We start from the raw sequence: 17,361 nt of genomic DNA on the forward strand, positions 1-17,361 counted from the left end.
AGTTCTATATTAATCTGAAAGAAAGCATCATGAATAGAAATAATTCATAAAGCACGCTGCCTGGCTATCCTTTAATAAAACAGTGCAACAATGGGAAATGATGCTGTTATTTCAGAAGTAACCCAGCTATATATTTTTTTTTACTTCCTGGAGTAACAGTCTATGTTGTTCTGACCTTCTTTTTCAAATACTATCTATGCTCCGGGGTTCAGTCCATGCTCATATGGAGACAAATATTTATGCTTGGTATAAAGAGGGGGATGTGATGTGATGCGAGATTTGCATTTAAGGAACTTAAACAAACCTTTTTTGATGAGAACTTCCAATTTGCTGAAAAAGGAAGCAACGCAAGATTCAGATCATTCTCCAAGCCACACTTGTGTCTTATCCCACTTGCAATTAACCACAGCATGTTCCCATAATCTTGCTTCCTCTTGTCTCCAATCCATAGGCATTGTGAAGTATTTAGATGTTTCAATGTCCAGTGTTCTCTCCCTTCAGTAGCCACCAAGCAATAGCAGTTTTTCTGATATGCCTCTGCAACATTTTGTCAATGGCAGTGCTAGATGATCTCTTGGGAATGGTACCAGCCTGGCACTTGCTGACCTGATCATGATATCCAAGTCAATAGTGCAGCCACACCACACCATGCCACACCCTTCCTTTTCTGTCTCGTGGTACTCTCCTGAAAGACCATTACGCTTAGGTCAGCAAGTCTGATTCTTCCAAAATGGAATTTCACTCAATTTCTGACTCAGAGACCTGGATCAGCCAAATTACAGAAGCCTAACCATGATGGGGAGAACTGGAGATACAGGGTAAAGCAGGAAAGATCCCATTCTCTCTGCCACTTCATAGTGCATTATGTACTGCAGCGGTGAAATCCACTTACCTTTGCTACCAGTTTAGGAACAGGAGTGCGCGGAAGCACAAGCGTGCTATGCGCGCGCCTGCCTCTTCTGTGCATGCACAGAGGATCAAAAACGGGACGTAATGACTCCTGGGGGGGGCAGAGCCTCCCGCCACCGGCACTACCGGTTTGTGCGAGCCAGATAGATCCAGCGGGATTTCACCACTGATGTACTGCACATACAGAGAAGAGCAACAAAGATGATAAAGGGCCTGGAGATAAATCATATGATGAATGGTTGATGGAGCAAGGTTATGTCACGCCTATTGGAGAAGTATTAGGGGGACATGATAACTGTCCTACAGCACTTCGAGGGGCTGTCCCATAGGGGAGGGGATTGACCTTTTCCAAAGCACTAGAGGGCAGGACAAGAAATACAGATAATCCTCAATTACAATACAATACAATCCTCAAATACAATAATCCTCGGTCTCAATATCTTCGAGACCACCTGCTGCTACCGACGACCTCCCATCGTCCCGTGCGCTCCCACAGAGAGGGCCTCCTCAGGGTGCCATCAGCCAAACAATGCAGGCTGGTGACCCCCAGGGGGAGGGCCTTCTCTGTGGGGGCACCTACCCTCTGGAATCAGTTGCCCCCTGAGATAAGGAGAATCCATGACCTCAGTGCCTTCCGCCGTTCCCTTAAAACTTTCTTTTTTCAACAAGCCGGGCTGGCTTAATTTCTTTTTAAGGGTTTTATTAATTGTTCTGTTTTGCTGATCGTTTTTAATTAACGGGGCCAAATCTATATATATTTTTAAATGTGTTTTAATATTTGTATCTGGTGTTTTTATCTGGCTGTTCACCGCCCTGAGTCCTCAGGGAGAAGGGCGGTATACAAATTCAAAAATAAATAAATAAATAAATAAATAAATAAATCAATGTAGGCTGGTGACCCCCAGGGGGAGGGCCTTCTCTGTGGGGGCACCTACCCTCTGGAATCAGTTGCCCCCAGAGATAAGGAGAATCCAAGACCTTAGTGACTTCCGCCGTCCCCTTAAAACCCACTTTTTCCAGCAAGCCGGGCTGGCTTAAGAAGAAATTTTAAATGTTTTAATTGGTTTGTATTTTTAATTTTGGGCCAAATTTATATATATTTTAATTGTTTTTTAATATTTGTATTTCATGTTTTTTAATTCTGGCTGTACACCGCCCTGAGTCCTCAGGGAGAAGGGCGGTATATAAATTAAAAAAAAAAAAATTTACAACAATTTGTTTAGTGACCGTTCAAAATTATAACGGCACTGGAAAAAAGTGACTTATGACTGTTTTTCACACTTAGAACCGTTGCGGCATCTCCATGGTCACATGATCAAAACTCAGATGCTTGGCAACTGATTCATATTTATGACGGTTGCAGTGTCTCAGGGTCATGTGATCACCATTGGCAAACTTCTGATAAGCAAAGTCAATGGGGAAGCCAGATTCACTTAACCATCACGTTACTAACTTAAGAACTGCAGTGATTCACTTGACAACTGAGGTAAGAAAGGGCATAAAATCAGTCGAATTAAACGAATGTCTCACTTAACACCATAAATTTTGGGCTCAATTGTGGTCGTATCTCAAGGATTACTTTAACAAGTGGAAGCTTGTTAAAGAGAGATCCAACCTAGAAGTGAAATTTTCTGACAGAACAATTAATCAGCGGAATAGCTTGCCTCCTGGATTTGTGAATGCTCCATCACTGGAGCTTTTTAAAAATTAAACTGGACAAGCAGTTACCAGGATGTTATAAGGCAGGGGTGAAATGCTACTGGTTCAGCTGAACTGGTAGCGATGGTGGCGGGTGGTTCGGGGAACCAGTAGCAACGGCAGCGTGGGGCTCCGCCCACCCTCCGTTTTTTACCCTCTGCACATGCGCAGAAGGGTTTGCATGTGATGCACAGCATGTGCACTTCCGAACCAGTAGGGAAGGTAAGTAGATTTCACCCCTGGTTTAAGGTCTCACCAGGATGGTATAAGGTTTCCTGCCTTGAGCAGAGGATTGGATTAGAAGAACTCTGACGTCCGTTTGATTCTGATTCTGTTTTCTGTCAGGGACATAATTGCTAAATTGGTCTTCTTCTAGAAGGTGGGTGCCTAATGATGCAGCGAAGAATCAGTTTATGCAGCCTCTTGTTATCCGTCAACCATTGTTCAAGCTAAAAGCTACCAGAACTAAATCAGATCTCTATATCAGGGTTGGCTTGAAGACATCATAGATCAAAAGCCCCCACTCCTATTATCACTATCGGCTATTAGTCACCTGTTATTACTATCACTCAATCAGTCAGCTGATGTAGGTTCCACCAAACTGGGAGAGGCGCCCCTCTGAAAGGGTGTGTGAATTCTGATCAATGGCTGAGCTTGTGGATGTTGTCAGGCATCACCTTGCTGATGAGCAAAAATCATCACAAGTACATGTCTATGGAGAGTCTCAGTCATCCAGTTGTCCCAAAGGTGCTTTTTCAAGAGAAAACTGGACTTTCTGGTTTTTCTTCGAAGACGTTTCACTTCTCATCCAAGATGAGAACTGAAACGTCTTCGAAGAAAAACCAGAAAGTCCAGTTGCTTCTTGAAAAAGCACCTTTGGGACATCACAAGTACAGCAGTACTAAGACTGAAAACTGGTTTCTCCATCAGCTGGGCGTGTTGAGAAGACAGACAGGCTTCCCCCGCATTGAAAATGGGAAGTGCATTCTCCAGCTATTATCTCAAGCCGGAAGAGATAATAATTAGGGCTGTTAAAGATGACAGCAAATGGCTAGTTGGTCTTCTAGCTCAGGCATGGAGGAAAGCACTTTGAGCTGTGAGGAAGAAACCTCTAGTCCAGTGTTTCTCAACCTTGGTAGCTTGAAAATGGGTGGACTTCAACTCCCAGAATCCCCCAGCCAGCGCTGCTGGCTGGGGGATTCTGGGAGTTGAAGTCCACCCATCTTCAAGCTACCAAGGTTGAGAAACACTGCTCTAGTCTCTTCCATAGAATAGGGAGCAAGCAACTTTTGCCATCCCAAGCATTATATTGGAAAAATTACTAGTAAAAGTAGTCCTCAACTTACAACAGTTCATTTTGTGGCTGTTCAAAGTTACAATGGCATTATAAAAAGTGACATGACCATTTTTCCTACAACCGTTGCAGCATTCCCGTGGTCACATGATCAAAATTCAGAAGCGTGGCAACTCTTTCAATTTTGAACTCAAAACTTTTGGACTCAGTTGTGGTCATACGTTGAGAACTATGACCTTCCTCCTGTTTAAAATGAAAAACAATATTCTTTAGACCACTGTTTCTCAACCTTGGCAATTTAAAGACGCGTGAATTTGAGCTCTGATTTTCCGAGCCTGGCTGGGGGATTCTGGGAGTTGAAGCCCACACGTTTTAAAATTGGCAAAAATGAGAAATACTGCTTTAGGCCGAAGTGTTGCATATCTGCCAACACCTGGTATTCTGTATGCCCAACGTCACCTGTGCAGCTTTTAATATGAAAAGGAAATTTTTCATTTCAAGGACTTTAAGTATCAAGAAACATTAATGTACAACATTTAATGAAGAAATAATACCATTTCCTATACATCCCTCAAAAAATTGCATGCACATGCTGTTTTAATAGTTCCTTTACAGCTGTATCAAGGTTGCTGCTTCGTGAACGAATTCTGACGGGGTTTGCCCTCTTCATTTTCAAAAAGCAATTTAAAGAATTTGGAATTGCAAGTCAAGTGTTAATTCTAAATACTGTAATAGAAGTATCACATTGCATTACTTCATGTATTTAAATTACTTATATCCATAAACTGTCTGAATATATCCAACACTTGGCTGCACAATATGCAATGCTCTTGCAGGTGGATTCACCAGGGAGCCAATATTAAGCTATCACAGCAACCTATACACAAACTTCTTTGGAAGGCACCAGGTTAGAGCTTCCAAAGCCCATAATTCCAGATTGTGTGGATTAGAAGTCCTGGGAGTCAATATAATTAAAGAGTTGTTTTTTCCTCAAACCAAACTTTAAACACAATCACAAAACTTTAAACACAATCACTTTATAAGTGTATGATGGCTAATGGGAAAGAACTTTTATTACAGATGCCATTCGTGAGGTAAAAGTTAAGAATGGGACAAATTTCTGAAGCAGCAAGCTTGCTCCACTATTACCCCACCAAAGCAGCACCTCAGTTCTATTCAATTCAAGTGAAGGCAATGACTCATCCATCGAAATCAAATATTAGATAAATATCTATGTATTTAGGTTTTGATCTTATGGATTCTTTTTTCTGGTCTTGTATACTCCAAGTTCATCGGAGTGGGACAGCTATAATACATGTAAATAAATATAGCTTGAGTTTGAACCGATGAGTTACAAGAAGCTGACTGCTATGGCTGTAAATCTAGCTTTATCACTTAGCAAGTTTGATAAACCAAATCAACTCAAATTTATTCAATAAAACGTAGTTAAACCCTGTATAAAGTCTAGCAGAAGGGATGGCAAAGGTAGTCTCTTTATGCATCAGCACCACAGACTTGCAAATGTACGTGTTCGTTTGAATGCTCCCTGCAGAGTCAGAAGGGACACCTTGCAGAGTTTTGAAGGTGCTCTGTTTATTGGGACATGCAATGCAGGAGAAGCAAGGGAATCTATAGGGCAGCTCGGTATAGCCCCAACAGTACAACTTTGCCAATAATTACTGAAATTCAATGAGAATCAAGTGCTGGCCTTCAAAGTGTATCTAACATATATAGTCTTAGCATCTTGAACTTTCAACGGAAAGGAAACTGATAAGAACAACAGAAAACCAAATGCATTGTTTTATTCATTTTAAATGGCGATCTTTTGTCTCACAAAGCCAGGCTTTCCTTTTAAAACAAGAAAGGCTTCCCTTTTTCCTCCTTATTCATTTATTTCATCTTTATTTTACAGTCACATGACGGGAGAAAATCAAATATCCTTCTTCATCCAGAATATGGGCTGCCCTTTCAGATCCCGATAAGGTGTTTCTAAAAGCGTTTGTTCTTCAAATGTATTCTCCAAAACCCTGGAAGAGGCAGGTTTTCCGGAGCTTGGTTGGCCTACTAAAAAGGCTCTTGGTGGAGGCACTGGAAGTGGAAGGGGAGGAGGAGGAGGAGGAGAAGGTGGAAGAGCTGGGGCAGCAGAGGCAAATGGGGAAGCTGACAGTGAAGAGTGAACCAGAGCATGACTGGACTGGACAAAGGATGGGTGGGGACCTGGCAACGGAGGACGGGGAGAAATGGTAGCTGTCCCTGAATGATAAGAACAAGGAGAAGGCAATGAAGGGGGGGCTACTGAGCAAAAAGGAGAAGAAGAAAGAGGTACAGCACATGGTGAAGGAGGAAAGTTTGCTCCAGATCTGCTTTGGTAAGATGCATTTGTATTATGCTTCCCAGATTGTGCAGGAAGCTCCATCTTATGTTGAGGGGTAGAGAAGTTCTCCAAAAATTCCATAGGTACCAGAGAACTGATGAATCCAGCCCACTGGACAGGCTTGGATAAGCGATAGCCCAGGTGGGCATAAAAATGCTGTTTGTCATGTGTGGTGAGATACAGATGCTGGTAGCTGTGGGCTTTGGCAAAGTTCTCAACAGCTTCCATCAGCTTCCTGCCATAGCCCTTTCCACGGAGGGCCTTGGCAACCACCACGGTCTCCACAAACAAACTGTTAGATTGGCCAACCACACGGGATAACCTGGCATGTCCTAGAAGTTGGCACTGGGTATTAGACGTCTTCCCTTCTGCAGTTTCCTCCGTTAGCCTCAAAGTTCTGATCAGTACCAGGCACATGGGAAAGTTGTCACTAGATTTTTGCAGGGAGTGGATACGGGAGGTCCGGCTCCGTTTCCACTCTTCGTTGATGAGGTCAGCACAGGCCTCCAGGAGATCAGGCCTCTTGTGAAGGGGGACTGCTGTGAGCATCTCTGAAACCGAACCCATTTTTCTCACCGTGATGAAACTTCACAAGCGAGAGAGAGAGAGTTTGGTGCACTCCTGAAAGCACAAACACAATGAAATGTGCTTGCAATCCATACTTACTTCCCAGAGAGTTAATCATCTCACTGACATTACAGGGAAACTTCAGCAGTTCCTTCTTTCTTTTGCCTAGGTTAAGCCCAAATTAGCGTCCTCTGAAATACACCCAGACAGCAACAAATGGACCTAATACAGAAATCCATTTAATAGCACATACTGTACATCGAAATAAACATTATTTTAACCACTACCATTCTATTATCCCAGTAATTTCCCCAACCTGCTCCAGTAGTTTCAAGAAAGATTGGAGTACAGCTTGCATTCATGGGCCTGATATCTGAAGATGATAGGCATTCAAATAGAAAACAGGCAAATTCCTACAAGCTGCTACTTTGAAACTTTCTTTTCATTTTCTTTACTGTCCAAATATAAATTACCATGTGTTAACCAACAAGCAGAATGTCTGTATGGAATACCACCCTGAATAAGCTACGCAAATGCAATAGATTACATATAGTTGCATGAGATTAGGAGAAAACAGTCTGGTAACTCACTCTCCCCATTGGAAATAATATATAAATTCTATTGCTTTTAAACCTTTAACAAAAAAGAGGAACTGATTGTAGGTTTCCTCTTTATCCCACAAGCATAGAAGACCATTATTTTTCAAAAAATATATTACTCTCTGTAAAACCTTTGCTGAAATAGCTGGATCACCTGCTTATAGGCCACAAAAGACGATCTGTATGTAAAAAAGCAATCTACTCTAAAGGAACATCCAAGTCCAATTTGCTCTTTTATCTTCTCTCAACAGTCAAGGTGACTCTAGTTAAGTTTTATGTAGGAAGCAGCCTTGCATTTAAGATGCTGTAATATGACATCACTGATGGGTAATGTCATAATGACTTCACATCTCTGGTCCTCACCAGGAGATATGAGCTAAATATGGCTCTTATTATGCCTTCTCATTTCTGCCTGCCATAACTGTAAGGCCCAAGTCAACAGATGAGACAATGAAATCCAATCAAGTTAAATCTTTTATTTGCTTGCACCTAATGGACAGAAACCTACTAAACTAAAACTACCATATTACCTTTTCTCCTATCAGATATATCTTGAGAGATTCTAAGGTGAATTTAGTCCAGCTCAGGACTAAGCAGTTTCTTAATCCAGGCTTCTTGGCAAAGGCTCTAAATTAACAAAATACACCCCCTCTGATGCTGTGAGTACACATTCCATCACAATAGCCTAGATCACGTCTAGGTAACTAGGGCACACAGAATTGCTTGCAGGTCTCATGTTGTCACAATAGTGTGGAATTAGTGGCAGTCTCCTACCATTGTTTGGCAAGAACATGTAGTGTTAGTATACTAGAACAATCTTACGTGATCATTTGAGCTCTGGAAGGAACAGCTCAAGCCAATTGTGGGACTGTTCGAATGTTTCTCCAGAGCACAACGCAATACTTCCTCCAATGTCTCCCAGAGGCCATGGATGTGGCAAATTGCACGAAGGCAGTATGTTGAAACATTCCCATAACCAGTCACAGATGAAGTATTGATGTTTCCAGTTAGACCACAGAGTTGCACATATGTGAATCAAGTATGAATATGGAGCAGTTTTGTTCAAGGGAGGCATTTTGGCGTGAGGATTTGAAAAGAGAGCATCACTCTATACATTTGGTCCACTTGGGAAGGTATGGGGGACTTCCCCATTATTTATCAGTAACAAAGAAAAAAGGAGCTTATTTAAAAGAACTCAATCCCTCTAACCCATTTATTTTATTTACAACATTTATATAGCTGTCCATCTCTCAAGCAACTCTGGGCAACTCCCCATTAAAAATCAAAAGACATAAAATTGTTTTCAAAACATTAATATTCAATCAATTAAAACATAAAATATTAAGATAACAATGCAGTTGTTAATAACATGACACAACTCTGTGATCATGTGCCATCATCTAATCTCCCAATTTTGGGGAGAAATGCTAGGTCTTTAAAACCTTACAGAAGGCTAAAAGGGTACAGGCCTGCCAAACTTCAGGGGGAAGAGTGGTCCACAGGGCAGGGGCTGCCATGGAAAAGTTTCCTAGCTCTCATCAGATGACAATTTTATGGAAAGAGACTAGGAATATACTCGTTCTATGTAACCTGGTAGGACAAGTAGATGTCCTTAGGGGAAGATGGTCTTGTATCTCTGCCCCTGTGCTATAAATGTTTAAAGGTGATGACCAGCACCTTGAATTGCACTAGAAAGAAACTGGAAACCAGTGCACCTCGTGCAACAGAGGTGTTACATAGAGGTCTCATTACTGTGTGCGGTGCTGCATTCTAGACCAGGTGAAGTTTCTGGCTGGTATTCAAGGGCAGCACCAAGTGGAGCGCATTGTAGTCCAAACGGAAGGTGACCAAGGCGTGAATGACCACAAGCAAGGCCTCCCGGTCCAGGAAAGGACACAATTGGTGCACCAGACAAATCTATGCAAAGTCCCCCCCCCCACTTACCACAACTGCCATCTGCTCCTTCAGCAGGAGCTGTGAGTCCAGGAGGACCCCAGAATTGTGCTCCAGTTCAGTCCAGGAAAGTATCACCCCATCCAGAATCAAAGATGAAGAATCATCTGGTCCTGGGGGATCCTCCCCATCTAGACCCTTATAGCCTCCAGAGACACAGCCAGCACTGCCACTGCATCTGAGATACCATCTAACTCACATGAGATGCTCTGAGGGGATTGTCTCTCCATCTTGCCTAGTTAGGAATGGCCAGAAGGGATATCTACCATTCACATACTTCTAGGTAGAATACTACTTTTGTTCTCTTTCCTAGATGCCCATAAACTAAGCAGGCATTAATACCAATCAAGCAGGACCCTAATTAAGGAACTACTAAGGAGAAAACCACACTTCCACCAATACTGACAGGAAGCTACTGAATATAACAGGGAGCAAGCTTTACATTCAGTAGCACCGGTGATGTAACCTAGTTGAGTAATGAAATGTCTGGAAGCAAACAATCAAGATCAGAGAATACTAAGAACTCCAAATCTTTATACTACCTCCTTAAAAATGGGTAAAATCTTAAGGCTGAGCCAACAATGTGCTATTTGAGTCTCCAACAGAAACGAAGATTGATGTAAAATACTGAATTATTTTGCATGCTGATGTTTATATTTGATATGCATGATTCATGTTCTTTCAATAATAAAATGCAATTTGTAAGCCACTTCGGCCATAGAATTTTGTGAGACAATTGCCTACTTAAGTACCTCATTTTCCTAGCTGCACAATATCTTAGTACCTTTAGAAACAGAGATGTCACTATGCCCACAGGCGTGACTTTTCACATTAATATATAAATGGAAGTGGTCATGCTACAAAGCAAAGCACCAGTATTACTTTAATGTCCACATTCTCGCCCCAAATGGCCCATGTGCCTGCTGGGGGTACAGGTCAGAGTTTTATTTGAAAGTATGTTCACCTGATCTGAAAGGACAAAAGTAAGTACAGATGGTAGGAAGCAATTAACAGGTAGCAGTTTAATAGAATTGATAACTGATGGTGTCTCTTTGGCAGACCAAACAGGTACGACCCTCTGTATCAAAACACCACCCAGATATGTCAAAAACTTACTTTTTAAGCATCTTCATTTTAGTAATAATGTATGTTGTTATTATGGGAAGAAATTGAGAATTTGCCAACTGATTTACAGTAAAGTGTCCTGCAAACGACTTTTGAAGAATGTTTATTATCACTTACCCAAAAACAGGCACAAAAATACTAAGCCCATTATTCTATTGAAATTGTGCAATCTTATTATAATTGCACAATGTGTTGTGTTGAGAAACATGTAACTTGCCTTATAAAAATGTTTTAAAAATCACCCTTGGCAAAATAAATAAATAAATAAGAGAAACAAAATATATCATAATGCTAATGATAATGGCAGAACCACAAATGTTTTGGAAAATTATCCTAATACAGATTAGAACACTGAGCAGAAAGCATAATCGCAGGTAAACGTATTGTCCTTTTCACAAAGTGGAATTCTAACTATCACATCAATTCTAATCTACAGTAAATCAGGTATCCCTTCCTTGCTTAAATCCTGAATATTTGGCATACTGCATGGGACTGATTTTTATCAGAATTCTGGAGCTAGATTAGAAAAATACAGATAACACTATGATAATGGTATTGAGAGAAGAGAAAAAGAGAGTAGCTTTGAGATAGGAGAAAATATCAGTCATAGCAATGGCCAATGATCAACATCTGTAGCTTGGGCTCTCCCTAATTTCACCTTGGTGTCAATCTCAAATTGCTTTGCTTTAAAATGGCAATAAAGCATTCAATCAGGTTTGAAAGCTCTAGTCAACCATATTTCTCTTCTTGGGTTCCCTGACTGGGTGAAGATTCTCATCCTCTCTGTTTTAACATTACTTAGGGAAAGGTACTTCTTCCTCATGAAACTCAAATACTTTGAGAAGGAAGGACTCGCTGGAGAAGAGCCTAATGCTGGGAAAGACTGAGGGCAAAAGAAGAAGGGGATGGCAGAGAATGAGGTGGCTGGATGGAGTCACTGAAGCAGTAGGCATGAACTTAAATGGACTCCGGGGGATGGTAGAGGACAGGAAGGCCTGGAGGAATGTTGTTGAGGTTGCGATGGGTCAGACACGACTTCGCAACTAACAACAACTTCTTCCTCAGTTATAACTCTCAAAAATCAACCCAACTTATATGACAATGTGACCGTTATAGTTCCTGTTCCTTTACAGTGTAGGCAACAAGAGCATTTAGTTCACAGCCCTTCTTTCCAAGACTTAGACTGCCTAGTACTCTACAATATCTGATCAAGGAAGCCAAGAATATCCTTGTCCAAGTATTATGCATAAGAAAAGTGCAAATAGGAAAAAAGCACCAAATACCTTCAATGAATGGGAGTTGCTTCAAGTAGCACCACCTTTCTCCTTAGAAATTTCTGCTTGCCAACTAACAACAGGTGGAAACAGTTTAGTTGCTTTCACAAGAGCACAGCAGGAACTAAACATGCTCTTCTTGTCCATTACTTCTTTTAAAGAAAGAAGAGGCTGCTAATTTGAATACTGGTAAAGGGGGAAGTATCTGAAATGTAAATTAAGTGTTGAACTGCCCAGCCCTTACAATCGAAGGCTGGCACCTTTCCCCAGCTCAACAATCAAAAGCAGCCAGCAAATTCTAAGGGGTTCTCAAGTGAATCTTTTAAAACTATCCTTGCTGGCAAGTCCAAATATAGGCAAAAGCATTCTGACAATCTGTTCTCTAATAAATTACCATCCAGTATACTTTAGCAAGCAACATCCGGTCCTATTATAAAGACAACAATCAGGGTTACCTAGGGTGGAACATTGGACAAAGTAGGGCAGGTTGAACAGGCAAACTAGATTGACATCTTACCATGCCCTAATTCCTCCCCAACATTTCTGCATTCAGACAGACTATACCATTAAAGTATGGACACAAACAATGCTGACTGTACAATGGGTACACTGCTTAGCTTAATTTATAGTGCCTTGTCACCTCCCATCAGTTTGTTAGTGTGTTTAACCCAGTGTGGCATTGAGGCATGCTCAGATATTTATTGACCAACTGAATGAACACGCAAGAGAGGCACAAATAACTTCTTTTCTGTCAGAAGTCACTGTTTCAATGCTTACCTTCCAAAGCCATCACAGTCCCATCCCATATCTTTTAGCCATTTCTAACCATCTTGAGAGTGAAAGAACACTGGGCTGTGATTATCTTAAATTAAACTCACATGTCAATTTAAGGTCTTATAAATTCAGAGAGTCCTTGTCACACTCAGACATTCCATACATCCATGTATACAAATATAACGTGCCATTCTTTCCTTGTTTATTTTGTATCCTTTTTCTTTAATGTGTTCATGTTATCTCTCTCTCTCTCACACACACACACACACACATACACACACACAGAGTGAATTACTCTACCTCTCCAACATTAAGAAACTATCATCTTTCCCCCATAAGAATTCTATCCACTGGTATTAGCAGGAGAACACATAGTGAAGGAGAAGTGACAGATAAGTCACCAAGCATCTATCCAAGGAACACCTGGTTGATTTAACCATTGTGCTGTGAGCTGGGTCCTGGACTTCAGGCTGAAATTTATTGGCACTCTTTTTCTCTTTATAATAACTACTGAAAAAGTAAGGAAGTAATGCCCCCGGAAATGCGCAAGATCTCCGACCTCCGTGTATTTCGCTGTGCCCTCAAGACCCTGCTGTTCCGCCAAGCCAGGCTATCAATTTAATAATTTTTAAATTGGGTTTTAAATTTTTGGGGTTTTAAATTTCAGCCGAATTATGTAATAATTTTAATTATTTTTAACTGATGTTTGTCTTTGTGTTTTTTAATAGGCTGTACACCGCCCTGATTCCTTCGGGAGAAGGGCGGTATAGAAATAAAATTATTTATTTATTTATTTTTATTTAAGAGAAGATTCCTTGAGGGGATCATAAGCCATTGTGGCCCAAACAACAAATATTCAGGAATGTCCATTATCCAGAGTGGAGGATCTACCCAGAAAATGGAGCTTAGAAGAAACAACAAAAAGGTCTTTCAAGTCTGGCTCATAGTGTTTTCGTGAACACATCCATATAGTTTTCAAAGCATTGCTATTGTTGCCATGAACGTCTCTGGGAATTTTTCTTCACCTTCCTAACTTAAGTCTACAACATTATATTTCCTGATGGTTCCCATTCAAATACTTAGCTTTCTGAGCTTAATCGAATGCCTAGATCACGGGTGTCAAACTCAAGGCCCTTGAGCTGGATCCGGCCCGCAGGGTGCTTAAATGTGGTCCGCGGGGTCGGCCTGGAAATATCAAAGGACCGGCCCACAGTGCCTCTGCCAGCCAAAACAAGCTGAGGGGGTGCATGTTGGCCCCATGCGGCCCATTTTCGGCCTCCCCAGCCTCCAGAAGCACTCTGCTGGCCAAAAACAGGCAGCATGGAAGCCCCCATTTTCAGCTGGCAGAGTGCTGCAGGAGGACTGGATTGAACTAGATTACAATTATGTGGCCTCAAGTAAGTGCCTAAACTGGATAGAAAACAAGCAACATCCTATGTTAATACTACAGTTTAATGCCAGATTTTACATAATTACTCAACTTTGTATTTGCCAACAAAGAATAAACTGCAGAAAAGTCACAATCTGTTTCCTGAGAAATACATAGGAACTTAGAAATAAAAGGCCAGCTTACCCTGAAGGCAGTTTCACCCCAGAAAAAAATAGGAAACAAGCTTCTTGTCCATAATGTTAGGAAGTGTCTGGTAGCACCTTTTGTGACTAACAAATGTTATTAAAAGGCATACCCTTATTCTTTTTTACTTACATTGTTAATTAGAAATGATGCTACCTGAATTTATTACCACTGTAAGACTAACACTGCTGTCCTCCTACATTGTCCAAACATTATCACACACACCCCAAAAGCAAAATCAGTTCTGTAACTGTAATATGCTGTGAGAATAACACCAAGATAGAAGGAAAAGTCAAACCCTAGGCCAGGGGTCTGCAAACACTGAAAGAGCCATTTGGACCCATTTCACACAGAAAAGAAAACATCAGGAGCCACAAAACCCTTCCTGTGCCTGACTATTTCTTGAGTGGCTACAAAACTAGCATATGTAGTTGAATTAAATATTGTTTGCTTCTGAAACTTTTCTTTTCTTGGATTTATCCATGGTTGGCCTACGGGGGGTTGAAAAGCTCAATAAATCGCATGCTGGCGGGTGTCACACATTGGCCGTTGTGACGCATATTTTGAGTGACAGGGAGCTGGAGCAGAGGGGTGAAAGAGCCACATGCGGCTCCAGAGCCGCAGGTTGCTGACCCCTGGCCTAGGCAATAAATTCTGATAAATGAAATCTGAGCCCAAACCAGAAATTTGAGAAAGTGTTTCAGAACTGACCCACCCTAATAAAGGCAGGAGAATGGGGAAGAACTACTAAACTTGTTACTGTAATCTATAATAAAACTAGTATTCAGGAGGTTGCTTTTCTAATATGGACTATCTCAAAGGGCCAACAGTATAGTAACACAGTGAGCTCTCCTTCCCTTATATGTGAGGATGCAACTAGAGTATTATTTTTTCAATTCCATGAGGAAAACCACCCCTGCAGCACCTTAATCTTCTAATCCAGGAGCGCTGGCTCTCACTATCCGAGGATAGACCGAGAAATTGCCCTGTGCCACCCATCCCAAATTCGGGGCTTTCTTCCATTGAATCGCCCCTTCGCTTTTGCCAGCAGAGTCACCCGGGACTCTTTGTGGCGTTTTTCCAGAAGCCGTATTAAAAAAAAAAAAGGCAGCTACGACTTTTCCCATTAAACGACGCGAGGTGTCAGCAAAGAACCGAGACTGCAAACGGTCCTCTCCAAACCGTACAAGGAGAGATAGGAGGAAATGCAGGGGAAGTTCCCTTCGTTGTTCTCCACACTGCCGTTGCGCTTAACCAGAGGCTTCGTTTTGGAAGGAGCTACTTCTAGGACGTTTCACCTCCCACCCGACACCCCCCACCCCCGTTTCGTCTCCTTCCTGGGTGCAAAAAATAAAGAGGCTTTTAATAGGTTTGGGGAATCCCTCTCTTTGCCTTTAGAGGGATAAGCGTCTCAACCGGGATCCACCATTCACCCCCCAGCGCTTCCCACGCTTCAGAGATTCCTATCCTTTTATGGGCACCCAACTCTTCTTCTTCTGGAGCAAGAGAAAGAAGAATCAAGCAGCTGTCAGTCAAACCTATTCGCACCCCACGCCCCCCCCCCCTCGATTCCTGCTTTCTCTCCCAAATGAATATTCTCATTCCTCGATGCTTTTCCGATCTCCCGTCGGGCAAATGAGAGAGGATTCCGTTTGAACCTATCCTGCCTCTCTCTCTCCTTGCAAACCCTCATCCCTGCCCCAACCAACGTTAATGCCGAAAGCGGGTTTAATAATAAATACTAACATCGTGCTAGCAACCGTGGGAAACGCCGTGCGGACGCTCTGCCTTTTCAAGCCACCCGAGCTCGCCCGCGGTCCTGCACGCCGTATAAAGCGGCGAGGGCAGAAAAGTTCTGCACCCTCCTTTCCCCCCCCCCGTCCCGAAAGCTACACTGCCCTCTAGCGGCTTGGAGGTTTTCCTTCTCTGGAGATTGTCCTTTTCTTACTAACTTTTGCGAACCGGTTTCTGTTTACGCTTCTCCTTTCGAGGTTCGGTTGCATCAAATGAAAGAAAACGGAGCCGTTAATTCATTTTGGGAAGAAGAAGGGGGGGGAAAAAAGGCAAACGTCTGGGCAGGAACGCAGGGCCGGCAAAGGAAGCGTAAGATGTGCGTGACTGGGTTGGGGAATCGAAGAACGTGGGGCTAGAAAGCGACAGATGGGTGCAGTGAAGGAGAGACGATTCGGTGCTCCGCGCGTGAAGTGTTGGAGAGTGCGTGTGTGTGTGAGAGAGAATCTCCGTAGATGTGTGTGTAGGGCAGAGGTCTTCAAACTTGGCAGCTTTAAGACTTGTGGACTTCAACTCCCAGAATTATGCTGGGATTAAATTAAGGTGGAGAATTCTGGGAGTTGAAGTCCACAAGTCTTAAAACTGCCAAATTTGGGGACCCTTGGTGTAAGGTGTGGAGTAAATTGAGGGAGGAAAAAGGAACGGATGAAAAGACAAAAAAGCCTGGATTCTTTGCCTAGGCTCAAAAAATGGAAAACAAAAGCTGTTTTAACATTTTAAAAACACTGTGAGAAAGGAGGTTATCTTATTTTTGCTTGGAAAGACTGGTTAAATTCAGGTTAGTACAGCTGGCCTGTACTATTATACAGTACTATGTATTATACTAACTCAGCTTTAAAAGGTTAGGCATTATTTTGTTATTAATATGAAAAAGAATCCTTTTTTTTTCTTACAGTAGAGTAAAATATTCAGGGCTCCTCCCTTTGCAGATTTACCAGGAATTAAGCTTCAGTAAACCTACCACACTTATAACAAGGTATTTTCCGGATGTTTTTGAATTATACTGTAATCTTCAGTTCTTTTGCCAAGAGCTTTGCTGCTTGGAGCTATTAATGGTGAAGATTCAAAAACAACTAGGAAGAAACGCTTTTAAGGCTATGTTTCTCAACCTTGACAACTTTAATGTGTAGACTGCAACTCCCAGAACTCCTCTCTCCAACATGATAGCTGGGAAATTCTGGGAGTTGAAGTCCACCCATTTTGAAGTTACCAAGATTCAGAAACAAAGTTTTAAGGAATTCCTTTAATTCCCTGGTCCTGCTTGACATCAAGACTTCCAAGTCATTTCAAAGCATACACAGCTATAGGGCATCGTTTTGCCCTTCACAAATTAAGGCATTTTTTTTCTTTCCTAGCATAAGATGTAAGGTAATTTAAGAATATGAAACATATATTTATCCAATGATTAACAGTACAAAGAACTCGTAAAT

The 17,361-nt window shown here is 41.8% G+C and overlaps 2 protein-coding genes across 4 annotated transcripts in view; both read right to left on the reverse strand.

Annotated features, from left to right (window-relative positions):
* Positions 1-15,980, reverse strand: part of HYAL3 (hyaluronidase 3) — a 30,678-nt gene extending 14,698 nt beyond the window's left edge. Inside the window, exon 1 of one of the 2 annotated variants that reach the window (XM_087887690.1) lies at positions 15,887-15,980. The gene's annotated coding sequence lies outside the window, so the exon portion shown is untranslated. Of the gene's footprint in view, positions 1-11,802; positions 11,945-15,886 lie in introns of those variants that run through there. The other variant, XM_034440620.3, reaches the window with a different exon arrangement.
* NAA80 (N-alpha-acetyltransferase 80, NatH catalytic subunit) lies at positions 5,687-15,976 on the reverse strand. Of its 2 annotated transcripts, none has more exons than XM_087887691.1 (2): positions 15,887-15,976; positions 5,687-6,896 (listed from the first exon to the last, which is right to left on the reverse strand). In XM_087887691.1, the coding sequence occupies exon 2, from the start codon at positions 6,840-6,842 to the stop codon at positions 5,832-5,834; it is 1,011 nt and encodes a 336-aa protein (XP_087743817.1). In that variant the 5' UTR covers positions 6,843-6,896; positions 15,887-15,976; the 3' UTR covers positions 5,687-5,831. The 2 variants fall into 2 exon arrangements, with proteins under 2 accessions (XP_087743817.1, XP_034296527.2); XM_034440636.3 differs by lacking the exon at positions 15,887-15,976 and adding an exon at positions 7,596-7,718.
* Positions 15,981-17,361: the final 1,381 nt, after the last annotated feature.

The sequence above is a fragment of the Pantherophis guttatus genome, chromosome 2, assembly GCF_059756535.1.
Source record: "Pantherophis guttatus breed Tessera chromosome 2, ASM5975653v1, whole genome shotgun sequence".
NCBI lineage: Eukaryota > Metazoa > Chordata > Lepidosauria > Squamata > Colubridae > Pantherophis > Pantherophis guttatus.

What these genes read in the sequence shown, in the direction of transcription:
- NAA80 (XM_087887691.1), bottom strand. Translation starts at nt 6,842, where the DNA reads ATGGGTTCGGTTTCAGAGATGCTCACAGCAGTCCCCCTTCACAAGAGG.